Consider the following 20,454-nt stretch of genomic DNA (forward strand, 5'->3'; position numbering starts at 1 on the left):
GAAGGACTGTGGTGGGTGGGGACAGCAGGAGGGGTGACAGGTGGCTGTTCTCGGCCATCTGTCTCATGCTCAGCAGATCGCTCTTGGTCAGGCTGTGACTGTCCCACTGTGGAAGCAGCCTGTCCTGTCCCTGCCCTGCCACTTCCTTCCTCTGCCGGGAAAAGGCATAGGGCAGCAAAGCCAGGCTGTGGATCCTCTTGGGGAAGCTCCCTCCTTCCCCTAGGACTCTGCCAGGCAGCGAGCAACTTGGAGGGCTCTAGGAAGAGGAAGCCGCCTCCCAGCGACCCCATGCCCTGGGGTCTGCGGATCTGTGACTCACCTTCCCCAAAGTCCGGGGCCAACCGGGCTCCTCAGGCTTTGCCAAAACCTGTGCCACTCTCAGGCCTGCCCGCCACGGCCCCCGTGTCAGGGCGCAGGACCCGCCCAGCCGTGACAGGCAGGAGGCTGCAGGTCCTCGGGGGACTCCCAGCAGTGCTCTCTGGAGGCCGGGGAGAGGCGGCAGGGAGGAGGGGGCAGTGCTGCCTACGGCCAGGTCATGGGCATGGGTGGAGGGCACCAGGGGAGAGGCTGGGCCGCAGCCCGGCTCCTGGCCCTGCGCCCTGGGCCTGTGGGTGCCGGTCCCTGACCCCTGTCTCCACCCTCTCCAGGTTTGGCTGTGCATCAGATCATCACCATCACCGTCTCCCTCATCATGGTCATCGCTGCTCTCATCACAACTCTTGTCTTAAAAAATTGGTAAGGCCTGGAGGTGGGGGTGCGGGGTCCCGGGAAGTGCATAGAGGCCCCCGCTTTGCAGACCCAGGCCCATCGCAGCCCTGGGGACCGTTTGCCCTGGCCTGGCACTGGCTGCAGCACAGAGGGCTCCGGGGTGGCCTCCCGTGGTGGCTCCAGGACACGGTGTCCCGGCTGACGGCACTTCCGCTCCTAGCACTGTCCCTGGATCCCCGTGGACCACGGACGCTGCAGCCAGAGCCGAGCCCCCTCCGGTTCTCCCCTGGCCCTTCCCAGGAATGGCGGAGATGGGTCCTCCGTGCAGTAGCCTGGACTGCCTCCTCGGCCTCCTTCCTCACTCCCGCGGCCACTGTCTCTGAACTAGGTCACTGCTTTGCTGTGGGCGGCTCGCCGTGGCCTGTTCCCTCCTGGAAAGTGGCCTACTTTGCGCCTGGCCTAGCTGGGGCTGTACACCTGACATGGCCCAGAGAAACCAGGAGACTTCCCGATGACCCCACTGCATCTCGGGGGCCTCTGCCTGTCCAGCTGCCTAAAGCCCCAGCTCCCCACAGAGCAGCCCTGCCAGGGGTCCCCTTGCTGCCTGGACAGTGACATGGAGCCAGTCAGGGACACACAAGGAACTGACAGAGAAACCCCGTCACCCATGGGGGACCCGACGGCAGGTGGCAGGAGGGTGGGGCAACCCAGGAGCACCCCTCCCAACGGGCAAGGCCTCCTAGCCGCCTCCTGACAGACAGCAGGCAGATGGGGACCTCGTGTGTTCTCTGGGGACAGGAGACAAGGACAGCATAGCTGCTCGCAGCAGAGGTGCTCAGCCGGGGGGTGGGGGGGTTGGCGGGGCCCCTGGACCTGGGGACCCTGTGGCAGGCCGATCCACAAGCTGTCTCAGGAGGAGCCTCGCATCTCCCGGGAACTAGAGAACTCTCCAGCCGTCTGTGGTGGGGCCGGGTGCCTTGCTGGTTTCCAGGCTGGCTCCAGCACTTTGGTTCACAGCAAGCCCTCAAGGAGCCCAGGTGCAGCTGGGGTTCGAGGGGTGACAGTGACCCATGGAGCACTAAGCAGGCTGGGCCCTCGGCCTTTGGCATTCACATCTCTCCTTTGGGGGCTGGGCTTCAGCAGCGAGAACCGGGGCAGCCGAGGCAGGGAGGGCTACGGGAGAGGGACCCCTGCCCTGGTGCAGCCTTGTGGGAGGAAATATTACCTTCATGGGGGCGCCCTGGGCTCCCAAGCTGCAGGAATCTCCCCCAACCACCACCTCTCCTTCCTGTGGACTTGGCACTATGGTGGCTTCGGCGTCACCGAGGGTTTCCTGTGTCAAACTCCTTCATGGACAAGGTGGCTGCTGGGAGCCCCCGGACCCAGAGAAATGGGAAAATGAGGCAGGTGCCTGGGGTCAGCAAGTCCTCCTATGACCCTCGTGAACAGATCTGGACCCCGTTGAGGATGGGTACTGGGGCGCTGCCACCCCAGAGACTACCACATAAGAGGGATGCCCCCCCCCACTGTCCCCAAAGCTCCTGCTGATCCAGGCCCCTCTGATGGCAAGCTGCCTCAGTTTCCATCTCACTGGGACCTTGGTGGGGAAACTGAGTCACGCCACAGTCTGGCCGAGGTTCTTCAGGCAAACAGGCCCCACAGTGCTGCTCAGCTGCTTCCCTCCCTTCCTACTCTCCCTGCAATAATGCCCACACTTAAAATTCAAATTTTGTATTTAAGAAAGAAAGGAGCTGATTGCTTGAGTGTGGTTGAGCTTCTGAAGAGGCTGAGAATTAGCACCACGAGTGAACACGGCCTCCTCCACTGCCGTGGCTGGAGGTGAAGGTGCCGCCACCCTGGCACCTGCCCTCCCTGGCACCAGCCTCTCTCTCCCCAGCTGTACCCAAAGCGGGAACACTCGGAGGAACAGCCACCAGCGGAAGGTCAACCAGCAGGAGGAGAGCTGTCAGAACCTCACTGACTTCACCTCGGCCCGGGTGCCCAGCAGCCTGGACATCTTCACGGCCTACAATGAGACACTGCAGTGCTCCCATGAGTGCGTGCGGGCATCCGTGCCCGTCTACACCGATGAGACGCTGCACCCGGCGGGCGAGTACAAGTCCACGTTCAATGGGAACCGGTAAGCTCCAGGGAGGGTGCTGGCCTGTTGGGTTACCCATTTAGATGGCTTCCAGGAGCCCAGCAGGGGCCCACGGTCTCTGTACCCGACTGAGAGGTACAAGGTAGATAGTGGCTCCCGGCTGCAGGATGGAGGTGCAGCTCACTAGCCCTTCGTGGGGCTGCATAGGTGGGTACCGCCCTGCAGTTCAAAGCCAGCCTTGTGGTTATTGACCTCCTGAATATCAGCAAATTACAACCGGTCCCTCCCAGAGTCGGTGTCTCTGAGACTTGTCAATAAAATGTCAGCCGGGAGTGCAGCAGAAATATCAAGTAGCAGCTGACTCCGGCATGAGACACTTCTTATTAAATGCTCTTTTTTATTATTCACGGGCGATCCCTCAGACAAGACGTATTTCTAACATCCCTGGGAATGTTTAAGAAACCCTTGAGTCAGCTCCTGAAGGTTTGTCCAGAATTAAATTAAAATATCAATAAGCTATTTTTTTAAGGGAGCATACACTCGTGCATCATTTTGTAGATTAAAAAAAAGGTCCCCAACAACTTAAAAATCTTGGAAGAAACGAGCCCGCCGCTAGGCTGCCCTGAGGCCCCAGGTGGCAGCAAGGTGAGCAGCTGGGTCCTCTGCCCAACCCTGGGAAGCAGGGCCCGGAGCCTGTGTGGGCGGCTTCAGGACGGATCGTCTGCTGCGTGTGTGTTGGTTGCTGGTCTTTCCAGGGGCAGGAGGCGGGCCTGGCCACCGGGGGCTCCTTGGCCGGCTGCAGTGTCCACAGTTCATGCTCCTGCCCAGCAGCCATGGGACGCAGAGGTCCCCTGAATGCCTCTGAGCTCAGCTCTTGTATCTGTGCCTCGGTTCTCCCCTTAGACTCCCCCTTCTTTCTGGGCACAGCCAAGAGCAGATGCCCCGAACCTCTGATCTCACAGGCACATTCGGGACCTCCCTCCGGAGGCTGAGGCCATGGAGAATTGGGAAGAGCCTTTCCAAACCATTCTATTGAAAGTTTGTGCGTTGGTTTGGATATGAAGCTTGAGCAGCCAACCAGTGCTTCGGCCCCGGAGGAGGGATGGGGCTTTGGGGCGGGGTCTGGGGCCCCTGGTGGGGCTTGGAGCACCCGCCGGGGCAGGGTCTGTGTCCTTGCAGCTGGGCCTCAGGTCGGGCTTGCTCCCTGCTTTCTGCTGGCCTTGGGACGAGGTAGCTCAGTCTTCAAGGTGAAGAGAGCCGGGTCTGCCCTTTCTGTCATCTGCGCTAAGGTGTATCTGTTCTCTGCCATCAGCCACAGACTCCTGCTCTGAGCTTGGCCTGCAAATTCCAGAGCTGGCACCTGCAGATGGCACAGGCGCGGGTGATGCCAGCCTCCCGGCCTCCATGCTGAGCCCTCCCGCCCCCAAACTTCCAGGCCCCGAATGGAGTGTTACTGAGTGAAGGCCTGTCCCTGGTGGGTGGCAGGGCGTGCGGGGCCCTCCCTGCCGAGGCCCAGTGGGCTCAGGGCGGGCCCGACCTTCCCGGGGTCTCTGTGGAGATGCAGGCGCCCGCTTGCCTGTGTGCCTTGCCCTTGCGCAAGCCCACTTCTCTGCTCTCCTCTCCACAGCTCCTCCTCTGCCGACCGGCATCTCATCCCTGTGGCCTTCGTGTCTGAGAAATGGTTTGAAATCTCCTGCTGACTGGCCGAAGGCTTTTTACCTCCTGGGGCAGGGCAGACGCCAGGTGTCTGTCTCATGGTACGTACCTCTCTCTGGACCTTCTTCCCCTCTGACCGCATCATCACGGCCCTGTCCAGGGCGGTGGGTTCTGGCAGCAGCAGCAGCACCTTGCGGAATGCAAACCAGGGAGCTGGAGTCCAGGCCCCAGGTTGCATTTGTCAGAGGCCCCCCCCCCATGGCCCTGTGGAGGAGTCACGGACACTTGCTTCCCAGGAGCATCCCAGCTGTGCCTGTCATCCTTAAGAGGGCACTGTGATGGACCAGGGTGTAGCTCGGTGGCACAGGCCTGCCCGGCAGGCTCAAGGCCCTGAGTTCGAGTCCTAGTCTAAAAAAAACAGAAGAGGGCACCTTGAGTAGGGCCGGCCAGGCAGGAAAAATCACCTCTGGAGACGGGTTCGGACCACAGCTCTCCTCCTGCCCCCTGGCAGAGGCCAGGGCAGTGGCTGAGAGGCCAGGGTCCCACTCCCGAAGCACAGCTTTGCACCGAGGAGGGTACAAGGCAGAATGAAAATACAGTTTTGAAATATAAAAATAAGAGATAAGAAGGAGCATGATAAAGAAAGAAAGCGAAGAGTTGAGACATCTACTAATTTGAAGCCAGGGACCGGTACCAAAACAGGATGAATTTTCCACGCTCTGCTGGGCAGGAACATTCGGTTTGCTTTCAGGGATATTAAGGTGGATGCTCACGGCTCCGAGCGCCAGGTGCAGGGGGAGAGGGCTTCTTGGCCAGGATGGCGCAGTGCATGTTGCTGGTGCACGGGCTGCGAGCTCAACCCTGGGGTGATTTGTTTTTCTTTGTGATGTCGATGGCAGGCTCCCTAGGGCCTCTCTTCTGTTCTTAGTGTCCCCGGAGGAAGTGGGCCCCTCTCCGGTCCTCCCCCTTCCATGGGAGGGAGCCCTGGCTCTCGGGTGGGACATCAGGGCTGAGCGGGCTCTGCTTCCTCGCCAATCACTTCCTGCATGGGAGAATGAGCGGAGCCTGGCATGGCCGGCGAGGGCTGTGGGGCCTGAAAGTGTCCAGGACTCGATTTGCGCCCCTCAGCCAGGGCCCAGCAGCTGGCCGCGGCTGGAGTAGGAATGAATCGGTCAGTTCTTCCTCCCTGGGCTAATGGATCCCACGTTCACTCCACATCCAATCTCCAGCCCTCCTTCCCTGTCCTGAAGCCAGATGTTCTGCCAGGGGGCAAGGAAGCGTAATTGGATTAGGCTGGAAATGAGCAGTCCTTCGGAGGCCCTGACAGAGCCTGTGTGGGCCAGCGAGGAGCACGCAGGCCCAGCCCTTCCCTAGGGGAGGCAAGGGGACCACATGTCTGCAGAGCTGGGGTCCCTGTCTGCCCGATGTGGCTCGGCCCGTGACACTCCGGACAGCCCCCCTGGGCACTGCAGCCTTGTGGCATCAGGACGCTTGCTTGTGAGCAGTGGAGCCAGCTTCCTGGTGAAGCCTGGGCCCATCCCGGGGCCACATGGCTGCACCTCTGTCTCAACTTAAAAAGTGCATGCGTGTATAGCATAATTCACTGACCTCAGGGATGCCAGGTCAGTGTCCCTGGACTGGAGGGAACACTGGCGTTCCACATGAGCTTTGCCAGGACACAGCCCCAGTGTGCACGTTCAAATGGCAGCTCATCGTCAGACACTCTGTGGAAGCTCATTCAGTTCTCCCACCATGCCATTCACAGGGAAACAGGTTTGGGAAGGGAGTGACTTGGTTGGCATCAGACAAATTGTCAGCAGGTCCTGGGCCAGACCCTGCTGCATCTCGAGCACCTCTGTCCCCAGGCTGAAGGAGAGCTGGGTGGGGTGTGAGACCAGGATCCCCAGCTCAGCCCATAGTCCAGAGGCTGCGGCACACCCTGGAGGGCCAGGGAACAGCTCCCAGGTGCCTGAGCCCGAGCCCAGGGTCTTCCTGCACACAGAGCAGAGCCACAGCACCGGCTTGTGCAAACAGAATCGATCCAGAAAACCCTCTGTCTCCTGTCTGCCTCTCCTCTCACCCCTCGGGCACCAAGACCACACAATGAATGGTGCCGGTAGCTCTGCCAGCCCAGACCCCAGAGGGCGTGTGAGATGTGGGTACCACTTCCACAAGGGAATGTCCCTGTGTCTGGACAGCTGGGGTCCCTCCCTGTGGACCCCGAGGGTCCGTGAGTGGAGTCGAGAAGGACCAAGAGCCATCGAGTCCAACTTGCCCTGAGAGGGCTGAGCTCAGCCACTGCATCTATTGACAAAGCAGTGGTCCACTCCCATGGCTCCTGTGGACAGGGACCAGGAGGGCTGTGCACACAGCCTTGTTCCTTAGTTCCTGGTAAATGTTTCCAGATATCTCCCCGCCAGCAGACAGACTGTCACTCATGGGGGCGAAAGTGTGCAGGCTCTCAGCATCCCGATTCTCCTAATGAGTGCCTGGACATGGCCGTGGAGCAGAGAGTAACTGGCAATTAATACTAAAATGTGTAATGAAGGTTTAAGGGCCGGTGGAGATGTTTATCTCTGACAGTGCTGTCCAGACTCCCCAAATGCATCTTTAATGATGACGGAGCAACCTGCCATCAAACGGCTCCTCGTCTTCAAAGGCCAACTGGTGCGCACGCGTGGAACCAATGGTGGCCACGCCCGCTCCCTGCAGCCCAGCTGTCTGTGATGCCCAGGCTCGGGGGCAGATGTGCACCGTGCAGCCCTGATGCACATCTGCAGCAGACCCCACCCCATTCCCATCTGAGCCCACTTCTGCGCTGGGGCCAGGCCACTCTGGACATACACAAAACGAAGCTGCCCTGCTTCTCCACCGAAGGGCACCTCGGACCCACACCCAACAGCGCCTCGTGGGCTCCTCTCGTCGTTTCTCCTGGAGCAAGTAAGCCCCAGAGAACCTCGTCCGTGTGACCTCTGCCCTTCCCACTCACCGGAGCTGCCTCATTTCAAACAGAGCCACAGAGGCCATAAAGGCTCTTGAATCCAGAGCAAGTGAGAAACAAATCACCATGTTATTATTTTCAAAAATCACATCGAAGACATAACTAATAAAAAAACCCCAGGAAATGCACCTGAGCCTTCCCACTTCGTTCTTTTAAAAAAAGCATTAATAGAATATCAAGCTTTTTGTAATTCAAAGGAACACTCTTTTTCAAGGCGACACCCGGGCCCTCCTGGAGTGGAGTCTCTGAGACCAGGCACCAGGAAGACTCCGGGGCATGTGTCCTCTCAGGTCTCAGAGAACTGCCGCAGTGGCTGCGGTGCCCAGGGACCTGGTGGCCGTCCTTGTGCTCTTTCCAGAAGCAGACCCGAGCCCTGACCCCAGTGAGTGGCAGGGCTGTCTCCGCTGTCTCCTTCTGGGCAGCAGAGGGCAGGACCTACCCCAGATCCCATCTCCTGGGTCACTCTGCAGCGAGCGCGCCGCTTCCTGCCTTGGCAGCTGAGGAGTCTCCAGCCTGGGGTCCTTGCTGCCCCCAGCCTCTGCCCCCTGCCTGGGCTCCTGTCCTCTGACTGTGCAGCCCTCGCCCAGAGCCTTTGGAACACCAACCTAAGCACTTCCGGAGCCGAAGTTGGAACAGTAGGGTCGGGCAAGAACTGAGGGAAGCTGCAGCCTGGGATCCTCCTCCAGGCCAGATGCTGAGAGAGCGCCCTGCCCTATAAGGGAGTCACACCCTCTGCTTTGAAGTGGCCATTGCGGATACAGGGTCAGGTCCCTCTGCCTCCTCCTCCTCCCCTGCCTCCCTCCCTCCCTCCCTCCTTCCCTCCCTCACCTGTGGACCTGGAAGATACTCCTTTCCCCACAGGGCCAAGCTATGGTGATCTCAGGGCCCTGAGCCCCTCTGCCATGTGACGCCCTGCACCCACCTCTAAGGGGCATAGAAAGAAGGGTCAAGCCTAGAGGATTCCTCCTGGGGACCAGGACAAAGCTCCCTTTTGGACACCGATCTCCTCTCAGCTTCCTCCAGGCAGGCACAGAGCTGGACTCCCAGGAGCCAAGGCTGGCCTGGTGGGGGCTCCTGTTCCGGGGGAGTATGTGCTCATGGGGTCACACACACGTGCAGCTAAAAGCGACTGCGGGTTGTCCACACCTGAGAAGTAACAGGATGGGATAGGAGTGGACAGAGTAAACAGAGTCACATCCAAGAAGGGAAGGGGCCTGAGAAGCCCAGGAGCCCAAGGCTGAGATCTGCGGTCCGGAGCAGGCAGCAGCATGGAGCTTAGAGAGGAAGAAGGAGTGGGAAGGAGGGCAGAGCCGGGCTCTGGCCCAGGTATTCTGTTCAAGGTCGGGATCAAGGACTGAGCATCGGCTCCCCAGGAAACCTTTCTCCGGGAGGCAGAGCCCCTGGGTGACATGGGTTCCAGCCCTGGACACACCTGAGTGGAAGCTAGGGTCCATTAATAACCCAGGACCGGGGACGGGACAGCAGCCGAAACCACAGACCGTCTAGGCGGCCACCAGGAGCAGGGTTAGCGTCACCAACTTCGCCTTTAGTGAATCCAGTGTATTTTTCTTTTTAAAAAATATTTTCCTTTATGGTAAAATATGCATGGCAGAAAGTTTGCCATTTTGTCCATTTTTAAGTGTCCGGGTTACAGTGCTGTGTGGGCCTCACCACATCCGCCTCCAGAACCCGTTCAGCACCCACATCCCAGCTCTGTCCATTAAACCCTGGCACCTCTCCCCAGAGCCCCGCGACCACTGCCCGTCTCTGTGATCATGCGCTCAGGGTCCCTCCCGTGCATTATCTGTCCCCACACTTTTAACATTCAGAACCTTTGCACGGAGAGGGTGTGTGGGAGGGGTGGTTCTCTTGGGGTTTCTGAAACCTTTCCTCCCTCCACGTCCGGGAAATGTGGAGGTTGGGTGGGTGAGGTCACTGGGGTAATGCTACCAAGAGGGGTCCGTGCTCATGTGACAGGAGGTCCCATTTCTTCATGCACGGTGGCACCAGTGCCCCAGCAGGTGGGTGTTCTCACAGCAGCACCAGTCTGGGCCTCTTAGAGCTGCCCATTTGGGTATCACTTGGGGCGACAGGCAGGCTGAGGTGACACTCAGGGGTCTGGCCCTTGTGGCCCAAACTGGGAGGCCTCGGAAGGAGCCTGCCCCCAGTCCTGCAGAGCTGGGGCTCCAGGAACAACAAGGAGCCAGCGCTGAGCAGGAGCAGCTATGCTGGGGCCACCAGCCATGCCGGCCAAGCCTGGCATGCATCTTGGGTCCTTCACCTTGTCCCACCTGGTGGCCTGCAGCCCTCCATCTCCCTAGTCATGGGGTGGAAGAATGCCACACCCTTGTCGGCTGGGGACAGCTGTTCCCCATCTGGCTGTCCTTGGATTGACTTCCTGGAGAGCTCTTAGACACATGTTCACAGGCCCGGCTGGGAGGAGGCTCTGGGCCTCCACAGTTGCCCGGAGTCATTTCTGAGTGGATCTGAAAGTGAAGGGTGGAGCCTGTCTGGCCACCCGAGCTCCAGCTGAGGGCTTCTCCAGACCTCATCCAGGGACCCTTGACACCCCCACCCTCTTCCTCACCTGCAGGATGTGTGGCATTTCCTTTCTACCGGCAGCCATGGGGTGCCGGGGGCAGCTCTGAGGCACCCATCCCCATACCCTAGGTGCCCTTTGAGTACACCTGTCCACCTGCAGAGCTGGGATGGGCTCCAGTCCCTGTCCACACCCAGGAGCCCTGGTACCCTCTGATGCCTGGCCCAGGCTGACCTGCTGGGTCCCTACTGCTGGGGGACTGAGCCCCTTACTTCCTAGGGCACCCACAGGCTGGGGTGGCACCCCTTCCCCTGCACCTGCTGCAGGCAGCTCACCTGGCCTATGTACATACAGGTGAGGCAGGTATAACCTGCCTCCTCTCTCCAGCAAGGCCTCCTCCCGGGGAGAGCCAGGGGGTTCTTCTGTTGTGACCCATGAGTTTCTCCCCATCCCTGGCCGCAGGGAGCTCCAGTTCTCAGGTGACACCTTCCCTTTCCTGACCACCCGGGCATCTGCTGGCCGAGCAGGAGGGCACTGGGCTCTGCATGTGGCGGGGGCCCCACAGCCTGGCCATGCCTGGCCCCACTGGCATTTAATCTCTTTTTGTTTTTTTTTCACATAGGATTCCGTTGGTGAACCTGTAAAAACAAAAACACAAACACAAAACCTAAAACTAAACTATCTGAGGGGGAGGGTCCCGCACCTGCTGCTTCTGTCTGCCGGTGGGAAACTCGCATAGCAGGCGCTCTAGGCCAAATATATTTTTGTAAAGATGCTCACGCCTATGGGTGACTGCCTTCCCTGGAGTTTTCTTTGGAGAATAGAGCAAAGACACACAAGAGGGGACTGGAGAAAGAGACCAGGTGGCCACGCGGACGGGACAGGAGGAGGCATCGACGCCTGGGATTGGGACCACGATTCTGAACCTGTGCCAATAATACCATTATGTGCCATGAACCGACCCGAGAGGCCCGGCCCAGAGCCGCAGCCGAGCGAATCACGCATAGAAATCTTACAGAAAACAGGGGTGGGAATCTCTTCCGATAGAGTCACTATTTCTGGTTATTATACATATATAAATATATAAATACCAACAGACACACACACACACTTTTTTTGTACTGTAGTAATTTTTGAAGATCTTCAATGTTCCTTTTTAAAAAAAGAATTGTGTTCTAGGTTATGAAACCTGATTTATTTAACATGCTTAGTATGAACAGAATTAAACCGATGTTTTCTACTGCAGCAACTCACTGAGTACGCGTGCACACACACACACACACCACACTCACGCCTACACACGCAAACACTCATGCATATATACGCATATATTGGAAATACAATTCCACAGGTGAGCATATTCTTTATTCTTCCTGGTGACCTGATAGTTCATCACCATTCATCCTGGGGACAGCTTGGACCCTTCAGTGACACCCTGCGCTTGCTGGTATTTACTGAACAACACCAAATGTGTGATGTGTTACCTTGGGCCAGAACGAAGAACGCCGTGGTTTCCTATATATATGTATACACACATGTGCATAAATGTTACCTTTCTTCATTTACCTGTTTGAAGATGCTACCTAGCAGCTCTGCACGTTGACGTGGCTGGCTGCTGCTGCTCGGGCCCAACTGAGCACTAGGTGGGGTGGGTGGTGGATTCTCAAACATTTGTGTTATACGAGCATAGACTGAATTAAAGAAATTTTCCAGTTCCACAAAGTAAAGTAATATATCCTTCCAGCGTGTGTGTGTGCATCAGGGCTGCACTCTGAATGCACAGGGTCCTTCTGCTTGGAAGTGACACATGGTGATCGTGGTGTGCGTGACAGCCCAGGCTGGCTCTGGGGTCCTGGTCTGATGCCACTGCTTTTTCTGGGGGACAGGGGGGCTGCGAGTGTTAGCGGAGGCTGTCAGCAGGTGCTGCTCCTTGTCGGCTCCTGGTGTCTGCAGTCACGTGGCAGAAATTGCCTCAGAGCTTCCCACAGGAAGTGGGACCCGGCTGGGGCCCAGGCCTGGGAGTGCTCCCTGCACCACTGTCACCTTTGCTGCCATGGCTGATCACCTGGGATCCTAGGCCCAGACCTGCTGCCCCCCTTGGGCACTGCCAGGGACCCGGGCCTCCACCCTGCTGCCCCACACTCTTGCAGGGTAGAGGCGGAAGCCCAGGTGGGCCGAGAGGTCCTTCTCTAAAGAGTGCATTTCCCTTTCGTAGCCCGAGTACGGCTTGGATTTAACCTTGAGGGAAAGTGCAGGCCAAGTTAAACACGAAAAGCCAGACGGGTAACTCCTTTGCCCCACGGATCAGCCAGGCTGCCAAAATTCTGCTTCGTCCCTGGGACTCAGTTTCCCTCTGAAACTCCTTGAAGTGAGCTTGAAACATTCACTTTCGTGCCCCCTGCAAGATGGGAAAGTGAGGGAAGCGTGGAGGGGAAACATTGTGCATCCAGTCCAGAGTGTTGCTCAAACGTTAGGAAGCTTATTCTTTTGGGTTTTGTTTTGCTCTGTCCTCCCCTACCCAAAGCTTGGGTGAGCACCGAGGCCGCACCTGCGTGTCATCCAGCCCTGGCCCCTTTGTCCTCAAAGCCCTCTCAGCTCCGTGTCAGTGCCAGGTAACGACTGGGTTGGGCAGGAGGCAATGGGGAACCGTTCCTGCAGGGCACCCCTGTCGTCTCTGATGCAGACCCCAGCTGCGCTGGGTACAGCCTGAAGTCTTCGCAGAGTCCCTAACACCCTGTGCTTTGCAGGGAAACTTAGAAAGACAAAGGCCCCAGAGGCCTGTGGCAGCCACTCCAGCAGAGGCTCAGGGCAGGGCCATAGGCTCCACGTGGGCACACCCCAGAGCTGTGAAGGCTGCGCACTAGAGTGTGGTGGCCGGCCACCCTCACCGGTGACAGACAGAGGGACTACTAGCAGGTTTTACTTGATTCTTCCGCTCACCTTCTCTCCCCAGCCCTCACTAGAAACACAGTTGTGGAGGAGATGACACAGGCGGGGCCAGCCCTGCACCGTGGCCACTCAGGGCGGGGGAGTCCCGGCGCGCATGCCACTCTCTACACCCTTCTGTGGCCTTGGGCAAAGCCCTCAGCATCCCCTCTTCTTGCCTTGACCTCTAGCGTCCAGAGTCCACTTGCAGATACCCCTTCCCTGAGGTTTCTCCTTGCATTTCCTTCCATTTCTTTTTCTTCATGAAAAGTCATCCGAGGAGGGAGCTATGGGGAGGTCCCCACACGTGGGTCCATTTCCGTTGCATCTCTTTGGTCTCTTGGTCGGTCCCAGAGGCTGAGCAGGCTCATCGTTCACCCGTCAACCTTGGAGGGCTTTGAGACACTGGGTTTGGCTCTTGGAGGTGTCCGGACTGCCTTGTCGCATGTTCAAGTCCATTTCTTGGTTTAATCACTTCTCATTCTCGCGCTGGATGTCACTGTCATGGGGCTATACTGCGAGTGTAATTGCTTTTGTTTCCAAGTTTTGAGCAGGAAAGGAAAGACTCTCCAGTCTGGGAGGGGAAGCTTCCCGATCCTTTCTTGCCAGGCTCAGGCTCCAGCCGAGTCCAGGGCAGAGCTGAGCCACTCTGCACCCACTCGCCACCCTGCCCCAGCTCCCCACAGCCTCTGTGGTTGAGCAGCGACACCCAGGACAGGTGAGGGCTGCTGGCGCTCCCACATACTGTCCTCCCGAACAGACAGGAGCAGCCCCTGGAGTCCCCGGTATCCCCAGTGTGGAGTCTGCAGAGAGTTCTGCTGCTCAGCTGTCTCCCAGGTGACCCCCTGGGCCTTCATACTCTTAGAAACCTGACTCTCCAGAAAGCTCCCCAAGTCTCTGAATGTGACCACCAGGTGATCAGCGATGATCACTGTGGCCCTAAAATCCATCTTTCTTCTCTAAAATATGTCACTCCTCACAGCCATATCTGACCCCAGGCCAAGTCCCTGCCTCCCACAGCCTGCCCTCTGTGGGCACTTTCTGTGTCAATGTTCAGGCCATCATCCGGGTCTTCATCCAGGAACACATTGCCTCAGGCTGCCTCTACTTTGACCCTCTTACCTGTGGAGACAGAGTCCATCTGATTGCTTCTTCTCCCAGATGGTCCAGGATCTTCTGAAGCCAATGAGGCCGGACTAACCTTGAGCTCTTGGAAGATGACACAGGGAATAGGGTGAGGCTGGGACCTGCAGCTTGTTGACATCCAGCCTGGATCATCCTAGTCCTTCACTTCAGAATGGCACCAAGACAGCCTTCCCTTGGCCTGTCTCTGACATCATCACCTCTTTCATCAGGGAGATCTCAGGGCAAATGAGCCTTGAGGCTCCCTGGGCTGCCTGTTCCCTCCTCCACTGACACCCCTTGGGTCACTGTGGGTGAAGACACGCGACAGGGGCCGTTCTTATTTCCACTTGTGAGGTTGCTGCAAAGACACCATGCACATAGGAAGGTGAGGGAGAAGAGACTCTTCCTGCTGCACTGTGATTGCTGAGCATTCATTCATCTGCTTAGTGAGGACTTGAAGTTCTGCCCTGTGGGCCAAAGGGCTGGAAGCAAAGGGAACACGGTCCCGTCCTTGGGGCTTTTGCAGATCATTAACAGGGGAACACACAAAATAATCTGTAGAGAAAGGAGTGTAGAGGGACAGAGGAGCATTGATAGGAGAGAGACAAGGAAAGAGGATGCTGCTTATGATCTCTGCTGTCTTCTGTCTCCTGCTGACTGAGGGGTGGTCTAGTGGATGGATGCAGCAAGACAGCTTTAGTCTTCCCTCCTGGAAGGCTGCAGATGTCCGATCCCTTACAGATGTCTCTGCCTGGGTCTCCCCTAGACCCTTGATCCCTCCAGAGTGGACGGTATGGGCCGAGATAAGCGATATCACCCTGTCCATGAGCTTGCCCATCCCCAGCACAGCCCGTGGCCCGGCCCTGCTCCTGTTCCTCTGACCTGCCAGGGGGACCAGGTCAGCCAGGTCTCTGGGAGGACAGGGCCATCCCTGCTGGACCAGGGGCAGTGCTTTGCAAACACCCCCAGCACTGAGCACTTCACTTTGTCCTTCTTAAACAACATCTGCTTTTAAGGAAGTAGCTATTCCGAAGCAGGCGGTGATTCATGTCATTTTGGAATGGTTACTTTGGTGCCATTTGTCAATTTGCTCTGCCATACTTTTTTTTGATTGTTTGTTTGTTTCCTAGTGTAAATAGCACAGCCCACTAAATGAGCCAAATTCTCAGCGTCTCGAGTCTTTGATTATTCTTTGCACTTATTTTGCCTTGATGCTCTGCCTGTGAAGAAGATAAACTCCTTCATTCAGAGCCAGGATTTGTATTTGTTACTTTAGCATTACCTGCGGCCTTTCGGGGGAGGTCTGGAAGGGTTGTTTGGCATTTGGAAATATGCTAGTGGCCCTTCCTTCTAAAGGGTGTGAAGCCCGGCTGTGTGCAGCTTTGCATAATTACTGGGTTTAGAGATTGCTCTCTCTTCAATCATCCAATGTCAAACAAACAGAAGAGGCTTCTTCAGCCCTCAGATCATTCTAGAAAGAGCTCAGCCAGCAAGCTCACAGTGGCCAATCTGCAGAGCTCACGCCGTCACTACGGGGCCCAGCCAGGCCAGGTGGGGGGCTTCACTGTGCACCACTGCTTCTAACTGAAGGGCGCCCCTCACTCACCCTCTATCGGGGTGGCCTTGCCCTCCCCACCTGGTAGGAAGCAGCCCCACCAGAAAAGCCAACCATTTTCAGAAGTGCTCAACTCTCCCCCACCCCTGCTCCCTCCTCTCAGTGGACTGAGCCAGGAGCCAGAGGCGAGATGGTGCGTACCCTGGGCTCCTAGGGCAGTGGGATGTGGACAGCAGGGCACGGGGACTTCTCCCTAATGGACCGCGGAACACCCCAAGCCGGCAAATGTGCAGCCACGCCCAGCTGTAAAGACCACTGAAGGGAACGATCAACTAGCCTTTAACTGGGTGTTGAGGCTAAAAGTGTACAGTGAACCATTCCAGTATTTGACAGCCTTTTCCTCTTGATGGAGACCCTCCTGAATGTGCCGGAGTTACCATGTGTAGAATCAAGAGAGTCTTTTTGAATGACTCCATGAGTAATGTAAGTCATAAATAGTACAGCCTGGACTTAAGAGGCATGATATAAATGGGGCCACACGTACATCTGGAACACCTGGGATGGAACGAGTTTAAACCACTGCTGATGAGGGGGAGGAAACAGTGAGCATATAATTGCCCAAGTTATGTTTTCTCATGTAAGTTGGAATCGCAACACACATATGCCTTAGATAGTGTTCAATTAAATGGGTTAATATGCCAGGCCCTGAGAGTGGTTGGGACATCCCCATGGGGCTGAATAGCTCTTGTAAGAATCTCGAATTCCATAGTCCCACATCTGCTGGGCAATGTGTAGCAGGCATGGGTGCTGAGAGCATTGGATTGTAGGAGGTTCTTTATAAAAGTTAATTAGTTTTGTCTCAAGTGGCCTTTCTCTTAAAACAGAATTCTCTCGAGATTCAAGTTTTCCATGTGGAATTCAACACTCGGTTGTTAGCAGCACCCTGGGAGCTTCCCTCTTGCGTGCACATGGTCTGGCTGACTCCTGCTTAGCCTTCTTCAGACTCCTGAGACTCCACAGAATCGTCCTTTAGCCGGGGGTGTGTATAGCTTTGGGTTGCCAGACGTCAGTGAATACTGAACTGGGAAAGTTACTGCTCCCAGGAAATCAGAGCGCTTTGGCCGTGAAGAAGCAAGAACACTGTGTAACCCCAGGTTCTGTTTGTGTCACTGTTATGTCCCGTGAAGACTCGCAGCCACTAAATGTTGGATAAGTGGCACTTTGAGGACCCCTGGTATGATAGGTTCCGACGACAGCACAGGGAACCGAAAGAGCTAACATGTCTCGGGCAGGGCCGCTTGAGACAAAACTATTAATGGAATCATCCTGTTCTGCTTTCCTCCCCAGTCATCCCAAGCCAACAGGGACAATGTCAAGCGCACTGTGCTACCTCCAACCCCTGTTAGAGATTGCTCGGGCTTGGTGCAGAGGAGGGGTTTTGCTGAATTCTCAGGCTCTGACGACCCTGGAAGGTTAAGCAGTGAGCTGTACCATTGCTCGACAGTTTCTGCACCAGGGTAGCCACCATCTCCAGGAGGAGCCCCCTTCTGCCACCGTTGGATGGCAGTTGGAAGCTTCACTCCAGTGTTTCTCTCACGTGCACGTGGATTCATCATGTCAAGTTATGTGACCACCTACAACTTAGGGTCTACAGGGGAACACGGGTGCTTTCTCCTGAGTGTACAGCAAGTCAGTGTGACCCTAGGAAGGTGTGGGGAGGTGGGTTCCTCAGGGTGCTCCTTCCTCAGGGCATGTCCTCCACTGAGGCATGGTCCTACTGGTACAGAGCCTTGAAGACCAGGAGGGGCCACTGGCCTTGAAAAGGCAGCGTGCGGGACCAGGCATTTAGCCACACCCTCCTCGAACTGAGCTGCCAGCACTCACAGGCATGCGATGTTGTGCTTTCTTGCATGCGTGTGTGCGTGCGTGTGTGTGTGTGTGTGTTCTCCTGTATTTGGGTACTTTCTCTAAAGCCAGAGAGTGAAAGAGCCCCAGCAAAGTTGGTTCTCTGTCAGGTGACAATAACTTTGATCCTTAAAGATGAATTCCAATGTGGTGACACATGGGGATTCTTCAAACTTCCTGGGATCATTGTGTATTGCCCTGGTTCCTGTGAAGGCTACGGACATCGTCTATGCCATCTAAAATGAGAGGGAGAGGGAGGAAGTTCAGAAGTTTTGATATGAAATAATAAGATTTTGGGACAACATGTGGCTAGCTTTGGGAGTTAGATAACCATTTTCTTAAAAACCCGAGTTTTGGGTTTAAAATTTTCTCTTTTCTGACAGCCTCACTAGGATCGGTCTTTCCTCTTAATTTCCTGGAGAATTAGGTGGCAGGCATTGGAGTCCAGGGCGGGGTTCCCAAGTTACAGTTATTTAACTGAAAGCCGGCTGGCAGCCCTAAAGTGTCACAGGACCTGTAGTGACCTGGTGGATTAAGTTTATTTAACTTATCACCACGAGAGATGACTGGGTCGACAAGCACCCTTCCCCTTTCCTACCGAGCGAGAGCTTCCTCAGATTTGAGACCTACAAGTGTTACATTGGACTTTGGAGGAAACTCTGCATTGAACAGCTTTCCCTGTGTGTTCAAATAATACTTCAACACACCAGGTCCCATCACACGAATTTATAAAGTCAGAGGCCATTGTCCCAGCCCTGCCCCAGCTCAGCCCCGGGACCAGAAACTGAGTCTATGAACGTGAACCACAGGATGAGAAATTAAGCAGTGAAGGCCACATTGGCCTGTTCTTTCGCCAGCCTTAGGTTGAATGTTTCAGAACTTATTTCCTCCTCTTTTGTACAGCCAAACCTGGGTTTATTTTGCTTTTCCTAAATTATTTTCTGATACAATAAACTGTTCACTGTTTATTTATACTTTTACATAGAGAGCTTGTTCTTTTTCCAAAGAGAGGCAAAGCCCCTGTGTATATGTTCTTCAGAGATCAACACCACAGCTGTCTCCATGGACATATTTATGTGTCACCCTCTTGGAAACGTTAAACTACTGTGGTTTAATGTTGTGTTTTTCCTTAAATGCATATCATTATTATGTTATTGAACAAACATGACACAATATATTTGGGCGGGGTGGGGGGCAGGTGGCTGAGTGTAATTTCCTTACAGGTGAACTTTTATTCCAGATTTTTTTAAGTTGTTTCTGTATTTCGAAGCTATGTATTTGGAAAACATTGTAAATGAAACACATATATATTAACTTTCTTCTGTATATTTAGTACTCTGATGTTGCTATTAAAAAAAATAATATATATATATAAAAAGAACAATCAACATGAGTTCAGGCCATGACCACTCAAGGAATTTTTTAAAATGTTACTTTTTACTTTTTCATTTTTAAGGATATTATCTGAGATATCTTCTAAAAATATGGCCATTATGTCTCTGTACCGTGGTGCAGTCTAAGATGTTCTCTGCAGAGTCGTTATTTCCAAACTGGGGGTCTGTCCTGCTAAAGAACTAGGAAGGCTCCCGGCCTCTGCATCTGCACCCTGGGATCGGTTATACCGAGGGTGGGGTACCAGGAATCTTGCACAGTGTTGTACCGGAGTCCACAGTGTCCAGGGGCGCAGGGCTGGGGGTTCCAATGACTTAGACTGCAGGTGAGGCTGGCTAATGTCTGTAGATGCACCTGCTGAGGAAACCACTCCCAGACTGCACAGCGGCCCTGGGTTTCTAACAGTGCTCCAGCAGCCAGGCAAGATGTTCCTGCAGGGCTGAGGCGGCAGTCAGGGTGCATTAGGGACCAGGGAGCTCTGAGAGCCTCCTGACAGTCTGAGCAGGGACAGATGGCTTGACAGCAAGGTCTCACCTAGACCAGCAGCTCAGAGAGCATCTGGCACTGCCTGAGACACTTCTGGTTGTCCCTGCTGGGCACAGGGTGCTCCTGGCACTGAGTAGGTAGAGATGCTGCTACACATCTCAGGGCACTTGCAAAGAATGACCCCATCTAGGCGCTGAAAACCACAGCCCAGACTCACAGGGGATGCAGTCTTCCCTTAGCTGCTGCTGGGAGTGGGTTCACCGGTGTGGTGGGGGTTCCCCTGGCCTGGCCACCAGGCATAGTAAGGCTTAGTCTAAGGAAGCAAGACTGCCAGGCAGCCTTAGGTCCAGGAAGCTACCCTGGCAGCCCAGGGTCCTTCCAAGCATTTGCTAACCACATTTTAATGTGGCTGACATCAAGACCACCAAGGGTAGATGCGTCATTGGTGGTTCCATTTGCCAGATGGGATAGAGCAAGGCAGAAAGAGGGCCCCTGACTTTTGAAGACTAGCCAGGAAGGGTATCCAGCTGGACCCCACCAACTCCTCACCAAAGCCACCCTGCCCCAGCCGCAGGCTCAGATGCCCCAACAAGCCTTTCCCTGTGTTATCGGCCCATGGGTCCAAGGTGGGAGGGAAGAGGGAGTCGGACCATGCTCTCAGCCCCAGGGACACAGCTGAGCAGATCCAAAGGTGAGAGAGAAGGCTCAGCCGGCTGGCCTTAAGGAAAACTCCTTCAGAAGGCAGTGGAGCCAGCGGTTAGGAGTGGTCCAGTCCTCCTCACCAACCTGGGAGGAAGGGACATGATCCCCCTCTAACTGGAGGGATCTAAGTGCCACCCAGCCCAGCCCCACCCTCTCTGGCCGCTGAGTAGACGACAGACCCAGCGCCCTGGACTGATGAGGAGCTGGCCGGCTGTCATGGTTCCAGCCACACCTCCGTCTGGCTTCCTCTGCCTGCTTGGAGCTCTGCTATGTGCAGCTGCAGGCTGGCAGATGCTGAAGTGACCACCAGCTCCCCAGGGGCTTCTCAGGAGCCTGCCAGGGCCTTAAGCCCAGGATGC

At 55.8% G+C, this 20,454-nt stretch overlaps 1 protein-coding gene across 2 annotated transcripts in view; it reads left to right on the plus strand.

Moving 5' to 3' along the window:
- Positions 1-18,834, plus strand: part of Ajap1 (adherens junctions associated protein 1) — a 103,279-nt gene extending 84,445 nt beyond the window's left edge. For both annotated transcript variants that reach the window (XM_087214585.1, XM_087214584.1), the window contains exons 3-6: positions 648-735; positions 2,606-2,848; positions 4,437-4,566; positions 10,628-18,834. In XM_087214585.1, coding sequence (XP_087070711.1) covers positions 648-735; positions 2,606-2,848; positions 4,437-4,509 — 404 coding nt within the window. In that variant the 3' untranslated portion in view covers positions 4,510-4,566; positions 10,628-18,834. The remainder of the gene's footprint in view (positions 1-647; positions 736-2,605; positions 2,849-4,436; positions 4,567-10,627) is intronic.
- Positions 18,835-20,454: the final 1,620 nt, after the last annotated feature.

This window comes from Heterocephalus glaber, unplaced genomic scaffold, assembly GCF_053883595.1.
Source record: "Heterocephalus glaber isolate CG9 unplaced genomic scaffold, H.glaber_assembly_v1.0 deba00001447, whole genome shotgun sequence".
Taxonomy (NCBI): Eukaryota; Metazoa; Chordata; class Mammalia; order Rodentia; family Bathyergidae; genus Heterocephalus; species Heterocephalus glaber.